This window comes from Lepus europaeus, chromosome 18 (assembly GCF_033115175.1).
Source record: "Lepus europaeus isolate LE1 chromosome 18, mLepTim1.pri, whole genome shotgun sequence".
NCBI lineage: Eukaryota > Metazoa > Chordata > Mammalia > Lagomorpha > Leporidae > Lepus > Lepus europaeus.
The window spans coordinates 42,511,265-42,524,351 of NC_084844.1; the positions used below are offsets into that span (position 1 = coordinate 42,511,265).

Here is a 13,087-nt window from a genome sequence, read left to right on the forward strand (position 1 = left end):
CAGCAGGTGATGGCTGAAGTGGTCCTGCCACCCACATGGAAGACTAGGATTGAGTGTCTACCTCTTGGCTTCAGCCTGGCCTAGTCTCAGCTACTGTGAGCATTTGGGGAGGGAAAAAGCGGGTGGAAGCTCTGTCTCTGTCTCTATGTGCCTCTCAAATAAAATACAAATAAATCAAATATAAAAACAAAAAATCTAAAAGGACAAACATTTGTTGGCAAGGAGAATAGTTAAGCATAAAACATTTTCATAACACTGATCCACCTATTATATATAAAATATATGATCAATCTTCAGAAAAAAACTGTCATTTAAGTAACATATTTTTAAGGACCTACTGCTATGACATAAGATGCTTCCACCTAAATTAAACCATCATAATGGTCTTTTAGATCAGTGATCCTTGAACAAGATCAGCTCCTATTTCTGACATTAGCTAAATGAAAAGGCAAATACAGCTGTGTGAAACATGTTATTTCATAGATCCCATTTCTGAGCAGTCTGCCCCCTGAAAACTAAGAAAACTTTAGACAACTGATATTCCGACAATAGACAGAGAACTGGAGTCATGAAATAAAGGAAAGTTGGGCTGGCGCCACGACTCAATAGGCTAATCTTCCGCCTAGCGGCGCCGGCACACCAGGTTCTAGTCCCAGTCGGGGCGCCGGATTCTGTCCCGGTTGCCCCTCTTCTAGGCCAGCTCTCTGCTATGGCCCGGGAGTGCAGTGGAGGATAGCCCAAGTGCTTGGGCCCTGCACCCCATGGGAGATCAGGGGAAGCACCTGGCTCCTGCCTTCAGATCAGTGTGGTGCGCCGGCCGCGGCGGCCATTGGAGGGTGAACCAACGGCAAAGGAAGACCTTTCTCTCTGTCTCTCTCTCTCTCTCTCTCTGTCCACTCTGCCTGTCAAAAAAAAAAAAAAGAAATAAAGGAAAGTTGTCTATTTTCACATGTACTAGTACTGTACAATGCCCAATAAGCAAAACATTTGATGACTAGAAATTCTAGAGTTTTCAAAGGTGGCATACTTATATTTTACTCAGCTACTAACTCAGGAGTAGGCTAAAACACATTTCACTCTTTTGATCATTTTCTACCTTCAATACAAGATTGTTTCAATAAGGCTGGTCTAGTAGTTACCTCAATGGAAAAAAGTTTTGGTTTTGTGGGTTAGCTTGTTCTGTAATCATTTCCCAGCTTCCCATTCCCTAACAACTTGTTACTTTGCTGGTTAAATCAGTGTACTATTACTCAGAATATAGAATGTTAATACTCAGAGTTCGTGGAAACACTGTTCTATCATATGAATGTTACCCAAAATTATCAATCATATACCATTAAATAAAATTTTAATTTTCCTTGGATCAGGAATTCTGTTAAAGTTGAAAAATACTGTTGCCTAGCAACAAAATTATAGAAATGTCATTTTCTTTCTTTTTCTTTTTTTTTTTTTTTTTTTTTTTTGACAGGCAGAGTTAGACAGTGAGAGAGAGAGACAGAGAGAAAGGTCTTCCTTTTTCCGTTGGTTCACCCCCCAAGTGGCTGCTACAGTCGGCGTGCTGCGGCAATCCGAAGCCAGGAGCTTCCTCCTGGTCTCCCATGCGGGTGCAGGGCCCAAGCGCTTGGGCCATCCTCCACTGCACTCCCGGGCCACAGCAGAGAGCTGGACTGGAAGAGGAGCAACCGGGACAGAATCCGGCACCCAACTGGGATTAGAACCCGGGGTGCTGGCGCTGCAGGCAGAGGATTAGCCTAGTAAGCGTGGTGCTGGCCAGAAATGTCATTTTCTATTAAAAGGATCACAGGATTTTGAAGTTAACTCAATTCCCCAAAACACCATGGCACAAAATCTCAAGTTATAGCACACATTCTCATTCTCACTTATTGGGAAACAATCAAATCAATTAGTCAATTTGACCAACTCAAGTCCATTATTCACAAAATCAAAAATGTAGGCACCAATAAGCAGATCATTTTAACATTCTGTATCATCTTCAATTCACTAAATTGCTAAGGGAGTTGTGTTATACTTCCTATTTTGTAATAATGAGAAACCACAAAATTTATACAAAATAAAGTTCCAGAATTATTTGCTAATCTCAGGATTCTACCCCACAGGTACCATCTAGGCTCTATCTGTAGTAAATCACAAGTAACACTCACAAAATGATTTTGAATCATTAACTAAAGCTTAAATTATATTTTGATATGTTTCATGAAATATATTTATTTAATTATTTTCACTTTATTTGAAAAGCAGAGGGAGAGAGAGACATCTTCCATCCTCTGGCACTCCCTCAATGCTAGCAATAGCCAGGGCTAAGCCAGGCCAAAGCCATGTGGGTAGCAAGCACCTAAGAACCTGAGCCAAAATCTGCTACATCCCAGGATATGCATTCCCAGGGAGCTTGGGACTTGACCCAGGCACTACCATATGGGATGCAAGCATCCCAAGCAACCTCTTTTTTTTTTTAATATTTAATTATTTGAAAGTCAGAGTTACACAGAGAAGGAGAGGCAGAGGGGGGTGCTTCCATCTGCTGGTTCACTCTGCGGTTGGCCGCAACAGCTGGAGCTGCGCTGATCTGAAGCCAGAAGCCAGGAGCCAGGAACTTCTTCCTGGTCTCCCACGTGGTGCGGAGGCCCAAGGACTTGGGCCATCTTCTACTGCTTTCCCAGGCCATAGCAGAGAGCTGGATCATGAAGCGGAGCAGCCGGGACTCGAACCAGCACCCATATGGGATGCTGGCACTGTAGGTGGCAGCTTTACCTGCTACGCCACAGCACTGGCCCCCCAAGCAATTTCTTAACCATTGCACCAAATGTCTGCCCACATAATAAAATTGTAAGGCACACAGTATATAGTATACAAAGGATTTTATCAAAATATGGCTAAAACATAAGTACAGAGATACAACTAGTATAATGAAACTATACAGATTCTGAAGGCAGACTGACTTAGAAATTTGAGGTCCTGTCTTATTAGGCATATCACCTTAACTCTATGGGATCCTAGTGTGCTTACCTGCAAAAAGGAGGAAATATCGGCTACCTCCCAAGGTTACTGTCAGGATAGGACAGCATAGTATATGCTGAAAATCTTCAATAAATGAGAGAGTGGTACACACACTTAACACATTGGTACATACAGTTAGCACGCACCCCACTTTTTGTAGCATGCTACTTTGCAATTATGTGGATTTATACACTAACCTGGTTGAAATTCGACTAAAGACTGCATTGAAGTTGTTGCAACTGAGAGAAAATAAAACCCCAGAGGCAGAATTCCGAAGTTCAGCTGCATGCTGGTTTCCTTCACGACAGGTGTGAAGAAAATGGCAGATTTCTGGCAGCAACTGTTTAACCAGCATCGTCTCATCTAATCTCATTGTATCCTTTGGTTGCTAAAATACAAATCACATAATTCTAAATCCTTCTTAATTTTACCTGTAAACATTGTTATCATGAAAATTTTCTAACACACAGAAGAGCTGAAAGAGAAAAATAAACACCCATATATCCATCATCTCCATCCAATGGTTAACATTTCTTCAGATTTGTTACTTCTATTGATAGGTAGTCTAACAAAAAAAAGCACAATTCCATCCTTCACCCTGTAATCACAACTATAGTCCATTCTCCCAGTCAGCCTCACTAGTGCCCCACTCCTGTTGGTTCCCTTAGTCATCAAATAAGCACTTCCTTCCCTTCCTGGGAATTCTTAGTTTGCTGAGTTCTAAATAAATTTGTCACAGTGCAGTTACCAATGAATATGAGTAATCTGTCTTAGCACCCAGATAAACTCTTTGGTGGGCGATCACACCTGCCTTTGTGCAGGCTGACCAAAACAGGTATTGCTTACTAGGAATAATTTTGTTTGGGTAGAATCATCTCAAAATAAGTTATAAACATAATACTATTTCTATACACACACTTCAATCTCTTAAAGTTAAGGGCTTTTCCCAATATAATTTCAATTCAAGTAACACACTACAGAAAAATGAATAGCTCCTTTGTATCATCCAATATCCAATCTGTATTCAAATTTCGGAACTTCCCCCAAAACATCTTTTATGTTTGTAGCTTTTTTAAAAAATTCAACCCGGATTCAAACAAGGTTCAGATTGCAGCATGGTGGTTATAGTCCTTTAGTTATTGTATTCTACAGCAGTCTCTCACATATTACTTTTATTTTCCATGAAATGACTCAAAAATTGCACCAGCTGCCTGACAGAATATTCCATATTTTTGTTTTGATTCTTTCCTAGACATGAAACTTGTTACTATCTTTTATGTAAGCTGGAATTTAAGCTGAGTAGTCTAATTGGATTCAGGTTAAACACTTTAGGCAATTCAGTACAGTTCATATTACACCACATGAGGAGCACAAGATGCCAGGTGGTCCCTTATTAATGACACTAAGTTTGATAACTTTGGGGTTAACACTGAGATCTCTACCTTGCAAAATAAATACAATTAACAAATAGCCAACAGATAAACCATCCTGAAAATACACTGTTCCACCTCATTATTTCACTCAACAAATGTGGATTCCATATATGAATATCAATTCTGATGATACTGAGAAAGATGGCAAAAAAAAAAAATCTGCACAACTGTGTGCTATATCTGATTCTGTAATTCCTTGCATATAGACTAAAAGAACAATATAGATGTGGAAACTAATGTCAATTAATAAATGTCAGAAAAGTATTAAATGTTTCAAATAACACGATTCCTTAGATTCTAAAAAATTTTATGATATTAGTAAGTATTCTCTTTTGCATACTATTTCAACTAGAACAGACACATGTACATGTAGACTAAGTTCTTAAACTGCCTCAACTTATTCTGATCTAAAAATGAGAATCAAGAGACATCCACAAAATCATGGACGACAACTCAAGAAAACAATTGTTCAATAATATGATGAGCAGTATTTTTAAACTGTAAATTTAATTTTTTAAAATACATTTTCAATAGTAGAGCAAAGCAAGGTAATACATATTTTACGTATCATATAAGTTGTGTCATGTCCACTTATTAGCATTTCAGTTCCAGGATATCTCCAAAGAGAATTAAATCAAACAGGGGCCAGTAATATCTGATCATCATCCAAAATGTATTTACCATTACTCTCACAAATGTCAGTGGAGAAAATCTGTGGAACTGAAACAGGCAATAAGCCACCCTAACATCATACAATAATGGTGTAGTTGATACGCTAGTAATTCACAAGACACTGCAAAGTACTGATTTGAGAGGTTTAAAAATCACCCACCATCTCAACTCCATCATCTGTTTAATAAACTCTTTTGCTTCATTTTGTAAATGAACAACAGCATATCACAAATTAACAGCACCAAACTAAAACAATTCACTCATTCTCAATTTAAGTAGGAACTTATAAATAGCATTCCACAATTTTAGAATATGGCCAAAAGTCAACTTAGGAGTTTAAAATATTATGCATAGACTTTGTGGCCAATAGGCTTGACTAGGATACATATTTTGTGAATATATTATTTTTTCCAACTCCTTACCCCAACCCTTCCTCAAACACTTCTGCCCATTCCCTCTCTTCTCACCATATGATCAGTCCTCACATATTCAAGTCCCTTGCATCAAGTTTCCTATAAAGAACTGTAAGATATATGGAAGAGATAAAAGAAAAATTCTGAATTTTAGGCCAAAGGAAGACAGAATGTAAGAAATCAGTTCACTCTAATACACATGGAATAAACAGATCTTTAAAATCAAATATTTTTGTATTTGTATGAGTATAAACTCCCACCATGTACCAAGAAGAACTACAGCGATTTAAATCTAGAAACATTTCTTTAATTTATTTTTTAAGGAATACAAATTTAATAAGTACAACTTTAGGGATAGAGTTACTCTGTCCACCATACCTGCCTTCCCACCCACACTCCCACCCTTCCTCCTCCTCCCTCTCTCCTTCCCAGTCCCATTCTCCATTAAGATATATTTTCAGTTAACTTTGTACACAGAAGACCAACTCTACATTAAGTAAAGATTTCAACAGTTTACACACACACACACACACACTCAAACTTTTTGAGAACTAGTTTTACAGTTAACTGTCATAATACAACTCACTGAGGCTAGAGGTCCTGCATGGGAAGTTACTTCACAGTGACTCCTGTTGTTAACAATTAACTCTCAGGGACAACATATGATATTTGTCCCTTTGGAGCTGGCTTATTTCACTCAGTATTATGTTTTCCAGATTCCTCCATTTTGTTGCAAATGATTGGATTTCACTTTTTTTTACTGCTGTATAGTATTCTAAAGAGTACATATCCTATGATTTCTTTATCCAGTCTTCTGTTGATGGGCATTTAGGTTGATCCCATGTCTTAGCTATTGTGAATTGAGCTGCAATAAACATTGAGGTGCAGACAGCTCTTTTATTTGCCAATTTAATTTCCTTTGCGTAAATTCCATGGAGTGGGATGGCTGGGTTGTAAGGTAGGACTACATTCAGATTTCTGAGGTATCTACAAACTATCTTCCACAGTGCCTTACCAGTTTGCATTCCCACCAACAGTGGACCTGTGTGCCTTTTTCCACACTTCCTCACCAGCATCTGTTGTTGGTTGATTTCTGTATATAAGCCATTTCTAACCGGGGTGAAATGAAACTTCGTTGTGGTTTTGATTTGCATTTCCCTGATGGCTAGTGATTCTGAACATTTTTTCATGTGTATGTTGGCTGTTTGGATTGCTTCTTTTGAAAAATGTCTACGTACATCCTTCGCCCATCTCTTAAGTGGGTTGTTTGTTTTGTTGTGGTAGAGTTTCTGATCTCTTTGTGAATTCTAGTTATTAATCCTTTACCAATTGTATAACTTCCAAATATTTTCTCCCATTCTGTCAGTTGCCTCTTCACCTTCCTGTTTCTTTTTGCAATACAGAGACTTCTCAATTTGATGTAATCTCCATTGTGAATTCTGGCTTTGACTGCCTGTGCCTCTGGGGTCTTTTTAAGAAATCTTTGCCTGTGCCTATATCTTGCAGGGTTTCTCTGATGTTCTCTAATAATTTGATGGTGTCAGGTCATAGGTTTCTATCTTTAATCCATGTTGAGTGGATTTTTGTGTAAGGTATAAGATAGGGGTCTTGCTTCATACTTCTGCATGTGGAAATCCAGTTTTCCCAGCACCATTTGTTGAAGAGACTACTGTCCTTGCTCCAGGAATTGGTTTTAGCTCCTTGATCAAATATAAGTTGGCTGTAGATTTCTGGTGTTTCCATTCTGTTCTACTGGTCTATCCATCTGTTTCTGTACCAGTACCATGCTGTTTTGATTATAACTGCTCTGTAGTATGTCTTGAAATCTGGTATTGTGGTGCTGCAGGCTCTGTTGTGTGTTTTTGTTTTGTTTTGTTTTGGTTTGGTTTTTTTGACAGGCAGAGTGGATAGTGGGAGTGGGAGTGAGAGTGAGAGTGAGAGAGAGAAAGAGAGAGAGAGAGAGAGAGAAAGGTCTTCCTTTTTGCCGTTGGTTCACCCTCCAATGGCCACTGCGGCTGGCGCATTGTGCTGATCCGAAGCCAGGAGCCAGGTGCTTCTCCTGGTCTCCCATGCGGGTGCAGGGCCCAAGGACTTGGGCCATCCTCCACTGCCTTCCCGGGCCATAGCAGAGAGCTGGCCTGGAAGAGGGGCAACCGGGATAGAATCCGGCGCCCCAACCGGGACTAGAACCCAGTGTGCCGGCGCCGCAAGGCGGAGGATTAGCCTGTTAAGCCACGGCGCAGGCCAGGCTCTGTTTTTGTTGTGTAAGATTGCTTTAGCTATTCAAGGTCTCCTGTTCCTCCATATGAATTTCAGCTTCATTTTTTCCAGATCTGAGAAGAATGTCTTTGGTATTTAGATTGGTATCACATTAGTCTGTAAATTGCTTTTGAAGAATGGACATTTTGATGATACTGATTCTTCCAATCAAGAACATGGAAGATTTTTCCATTTTTTGGTATCTTCTTCTGTTTCTTTTTTAAATTTTTTAATTCTCACCATAGAGATCCTTGACATCCTTGGTTAAGCTCATTCCAAGGTATTTGATTGTTTTTGTAACTATCGTGAATGGGATTGATCTTAGAAGCTCTTTCTCAGCCATGGCATTATTTGTGTATACACAGGCTGTTGATTTTTGTAATGATTTTATATCCCACTACTTTGTCAAACTTTTCTATGAGTTCCAATAGTCTGTTAGTAGAGTTCTTTGGATCTCCTAAATAAAGAATCATATCACCTGCAAAGAGGGGTAGTTTGACTTCTTCCTTCACAATTGTTTCCATTTGACTTATTTTCCTTACTTAATGGTTCTGGCTAAAACTTCCAGTACTATATTGAATAGCAATGATGAGATTTGGAATCCCTGTCTGGTACCGGATCTCAGTGGAAATGCTTCCAACTTTTCCCCATTCAATAGGCTGCTGTTTGTTAATGTGGTGTATCACATTGATTGATTTGCGAACACTGACCATCCCTGCATACCAGGGATAAATCCCACTTGGGCTAGTTGGATGATCTTTCTGATGTATTGTTGGATTCTATTAGCTAGAATTTTATTGAAGATTTTTGCATCTATGATCATCAGGGAACTTGGTCTGTAATTCTCTTTCTCTGCTGCATCTTTTTCAGGTTTAAGAATTAAGGTGATGCTGGCTTTGTAAAAGGATTTGGGAGGATTCCCTCTCTTTCAACTGTTTTGAATAGCTTGAGAAGAACTGGAGTTAGTTCTTCTTTAAATGTCTGGTAGAATCCAGCATTGAATCCATCCGGTCCTGGGCTTTATTTTGTTGGGAGGGCTTGGGTTGGCCATGGGTTTGTCATAAATTGCCTTGATTGTGTTGATTCAATTTCTGTCTTAGTTATGGGTCTATTTAGGTTTTCTGTTTCTTCATGGTTCAATTTAGGTAGGTTGTGTATGTCCAGGAATCTATCCATTTCTGGAAGATTTCTCAGTTTGTTGGCATAGAACTCTTTGTAGTAATTTCTGGTGACTTCTTTTATTTCTGTGGAATCTGTTGTTACATTCCCTTTTTCATCTCTAATTTTATTGATTTGGGTCTTTTCTCCTTTTTTTGGTTAGTGCGGCCAATGGTGTGTCAATTTTCTTTGTTTTTTCAAAAAAAAAACAGCTCTTGGTTTTGCTGATATTTTATAACTTTTTTATTCAATTTTATTAATTTCTTCTATATTTTTAATTATTTATTTTCTTCTACTAGTTTTTGGTTTGGTTTTCTGTAGATTTTCTAGATCCTTGAGAAGCACTGATAGGTCATTTATTTGGTGCTTTTCCATTTCTTGATGTAGGCACCTATTGCTATAAACTTTCCTCTTAACACTGCTTTTGCTGTATCCCTAAGTTTTGATATGTTGTGCTGTTATCTTCATTTATTCCAGAAAGTTGTTGATCTCTCTTTTGATTTCTTCTATGACCCACTGTTCATTCAAGAGCATGTTGTTTACTCTCCATGTGTTTGCATATGCTCTAGAGATTCCTGAGTTGCTATTTTCCAGCATTATTCCATTGTGCTCCAAAAAGATGCATGGTATGATTTTGATTTTTTTTTTTAATTTGCTGAGACTTGCTTTATGGCCTAGTAGGTGGTCAATCCTAGAGTAAGTTCCATGCACTGCTGAGGAGAATGTGTATCTTCCAACTGCAGGATGAAAAGTTCTGTAGATATCTGTTAGATCCATTTGGTCTATGCTGTCAATTAAATCTGCTGTTTCCTTGTTGATTTTCTATCTGGTTGATCTGTCCATTGCTGAACATGGAGTACTGAAGTCCACCAATACTACTGTATTGGAGTCTAAGTCTCCCTTTAAATCTCTTAACACATCTTTTAAATAACCCAGCACCCTGTAATTAGATGCATATACGTTTATAATAGTTACATCTTCCTGTTGAATTGATCCCTTAATCATTATATAGTGCCTTTCTTTGTCTCTTTTAACAGTTTTTTTGTTAAAGTCTATTTTGTCTGATATTAAGTTGCTTTGCCAGTTCTTTTTTGGTTTCTATTAGCATGGGATACTTTTTCCAACCTTTCACTTTCAGTCTGCATGTACCATTGTTGGTGAGATGTGTTTCTTGTAAGCAGCAAATACATAGTTTTTGTTTTTTAATCAATCAGCCAGTCTGTATTTTAACTGGAGAGTTGAGGCCATTTACATTCGATGTGACTATTGATTAGTAACGACTTTACCCTACCATTTCTCCAAAAATATTTCTATTTTTTACTTTGAATTTCCTTTGAACTTTTTTTTAAACTTTTATTTAATAAATATAAATTTCCAAACTATAGCTTTTGGATTACAGAGGCTTCCCCCCACCCCATAACTTCCCTCCCACCTCCCGCTGCCTCTCACTTTTCATTCGCATCAAGATTCATTTTTTTTATTTTTTGACAGGCAGAATTAGACAGTGAGAGAGAGAGAGCGACAGAGAGAAAGGTCTTCCTTCCATTGGTTCACTCCCCAAATGGCCGCTATGGCCGGCACACTACACCGATCCAAAGCCAGGAGCCAGGTGCTTCCTCCTGGTCTCCCATGCAGGTGCAGGGCCCAAGCACGTGGGCCATCCTCCACTGCCTTTCCGGGCCACAGCAGAGAGCTGGACTGGAAGAGGAGCCACCGGGACAGAATTCAGCGCGCCAGCTGGGACTAGAACCTGTGGTGCTGGTGCTGCAGGCAGAGGATTAGCCAAGTGAGCCACGGCGCCGGCCAAGAATCATTTTCAATTATCTTTATAGAAAGAAGATCAATTTAGTATATATTAAGTAAAGATTTCAACAGTTTGCACCCACACAGATACACAAAGTGTAAAAATACTGTTTCAGTACTACTTATAGCACTAATTCACATTGTACAACACATTAAGGACAGAGATCCTACATAGGGAATAAGTGCACAGTGACTCCTATTGTGGACTTAACAAATTGACACTCTTGTTTATGGCGTCAGTAATCACCCTAGGCTCTTGTCATGAGTTGCCAAGGCTATGGAAGCCTCTTGAGTTCACCAATGCCCATCTTATTTAGACAAGGTCATAGTCTCTGAAGGGAGGAAGTTCTCGCCTCCGTTCAGAGAAAGGTACCTCCTTCTTTGATGGACCATTCTTTCCACTGAGATCTCACTCACAGAGATCTTGCATTTAGTTGTTGTTGGTTTTTTGTTTTTGTTTTTTTTTTTTGTTTATTTGTTTGTTTGTTTGTTTTGGCCAGAGTGTCTTGGCTTTCCATGCCTAAAATATTCTCATGGGCTCTTCAGCCAGATCCGAATGCCTTAAGGGCTGATTCTGAGGCCAGAGTACTGTTTAGGACATCTGCCATTCTATGAGTATGCTGTGTATCCTGCTTCCCATGTTGGATCATTCTCTCCTTTTTAATTCTATCAGTTAGTAGTAGCAGACACTAGTCTTGTTTATGTGATCCCTTTGACTCTTAATCCTATCATTATGATCAATTGTGAACTGAAACTGATCACTTTGACTAGTGAGATGGCATTGGTACATGCCACCTTGATGGGATTGAATTGGAATCCCTGGTACATTTCTAACTACCGTTTGGGGCAAGTTCGATTGAGCATGTCCCAAACTGTACAACTCCTCCCTCTCTTATTCTCACTCATACATTTAACAGGGATCACTTTTCAGTTCTATTGGTTGAACTCTTAAATTAACACACAATTATTCCTAGATGTTTAAATTTAACTGAAAAGTGATCCTTTGAACTTTTACTGAGAGATTTTTTTCCTTTGCCTTCTTTCGTATTAATGACCATGTTTTTGTGTTTCTGTGTGTAAAAATCTTTAAACATCTTTTGCAGGGCTGGACAAGTGGTCACAAATTCTTTCAATTCCTGTTTGTTATGAAAGGTCTTTATTTCACCTTCATTCACAAATGAGAGCTATGCAGGGTTTAATATTCTGAGATGGCAGTTTTTTTCTCTTAGGACTTGGGCTGTATCTCACCATTCTCTCCTAGCCTGTAGGGTTTCTGCTAAGTCTGCTGTGAGTCTAATTGGAGATCCTCTGAAAGTAATCTGGTGTTTCTCTCTCGCACATTTTAGAATCTTCTCTTTATGTTTCACTGTGGTGAGTTTGGTTACAATGTGTCATGGCAAGGATCTTTTCTGGTTGTGTCCACTGGAGTTCTGTGTGCTTCCTGTACTTCTTTTTTTTTTTTTTTTTTTTTTTGACAGGCAGAGTGGACAGTGAGAGACAGACAGACAGAGAGAAAGGTCTTCCTTTTGCTGTTGGTTCACCCTCCAATGGCCGCTGCGGCCGGCGTGCTGTGGCTGGCGCACCACGCTGATCCGAAGGCAGGAGCCAGGTGCTTATCCTGCTCTCCCATGGGGTGCAGGGCCCAAGTACTTGGGCCATCCTTCACTGCACTCCTGGGCCATAGCAGAGAGCTGGCCTGGAAGAGGGGCAACTGGAACAGAATCCAGCACCCCTACCAGGACTAGAACCTGGTGTGCCGGTGTCGCTAGGCAGAGGATTAGCCTGTTGAGTCACAGTGCCGGCCCTCCTGTACTTCTACGTCTCTTTCTTTCTCCAAACCCAGGAAGTTTTCTGCTAGTATTTCACTAAAAAGGCCTTCTAATTCTTTCTTTCTCTCTCCATGCCTTCAGAGACTCCTAAAACCCAATGTTGGGTTTTTTTTTTTTTTATATAGTATCCTATAGATTCCCAACAGTGTTTTTATATTTCTAATTCCTCTTCTTTTCTTGGATTTGACTGTATACTTTCCTGTGCTCTGTCTTCTGATATTTTTTCTGCCTCACTGATTCTTTTTTTTTAAGGCTCTCCACTGCATTTTTTATTTGTTCTATTGAATTCTTTATTTCATTTTGATTCCTCCTTAAGATTTCAATTTCAGGACGGCGCTGCAGCTCACTAGGCTAATCCTCCACCTGCGGCGCCAGTACTCCGGGTTCTAGTCCCGGTTGGGGTGCCGGTTCTGTCCCAGTTGTTCCTCCTCCAGTCCAGCTCTCTGCTGTGGCCCAGGAAGGAGTGGAGGATGGCCCAAGTGCTTGGGCCATGCACCTGCATGGG

The 13,087-nt window shown here is 39.5% G+C and overlaps 1 protein-coding gene across 2 annotated transcripts in view; it reads right to left on the reverse strand.

Annotated features, from left to right (window-relative positions):
- The window catches only part of NF1 (neurofibromin 1), a 291,063-nt gene that overhangs the window by 214,937 nt on the left and 63,039 nt on the right, over positions 1 to 13,087 (reverse strand). For both annotated transcript variants that reach the window (XM_062175267.1, XM_062175266.1), the window contains exon 4: positions 3,213 to 3,403. In XM_062175267.1, the coding sequence (XP_062031251.1) occupies positions 3,213 to 3,403 (191 nt within the window). The remainder of the gene's footprint in view (positions 1 to 3,212; positions 3,404 to 13,087) is intronic.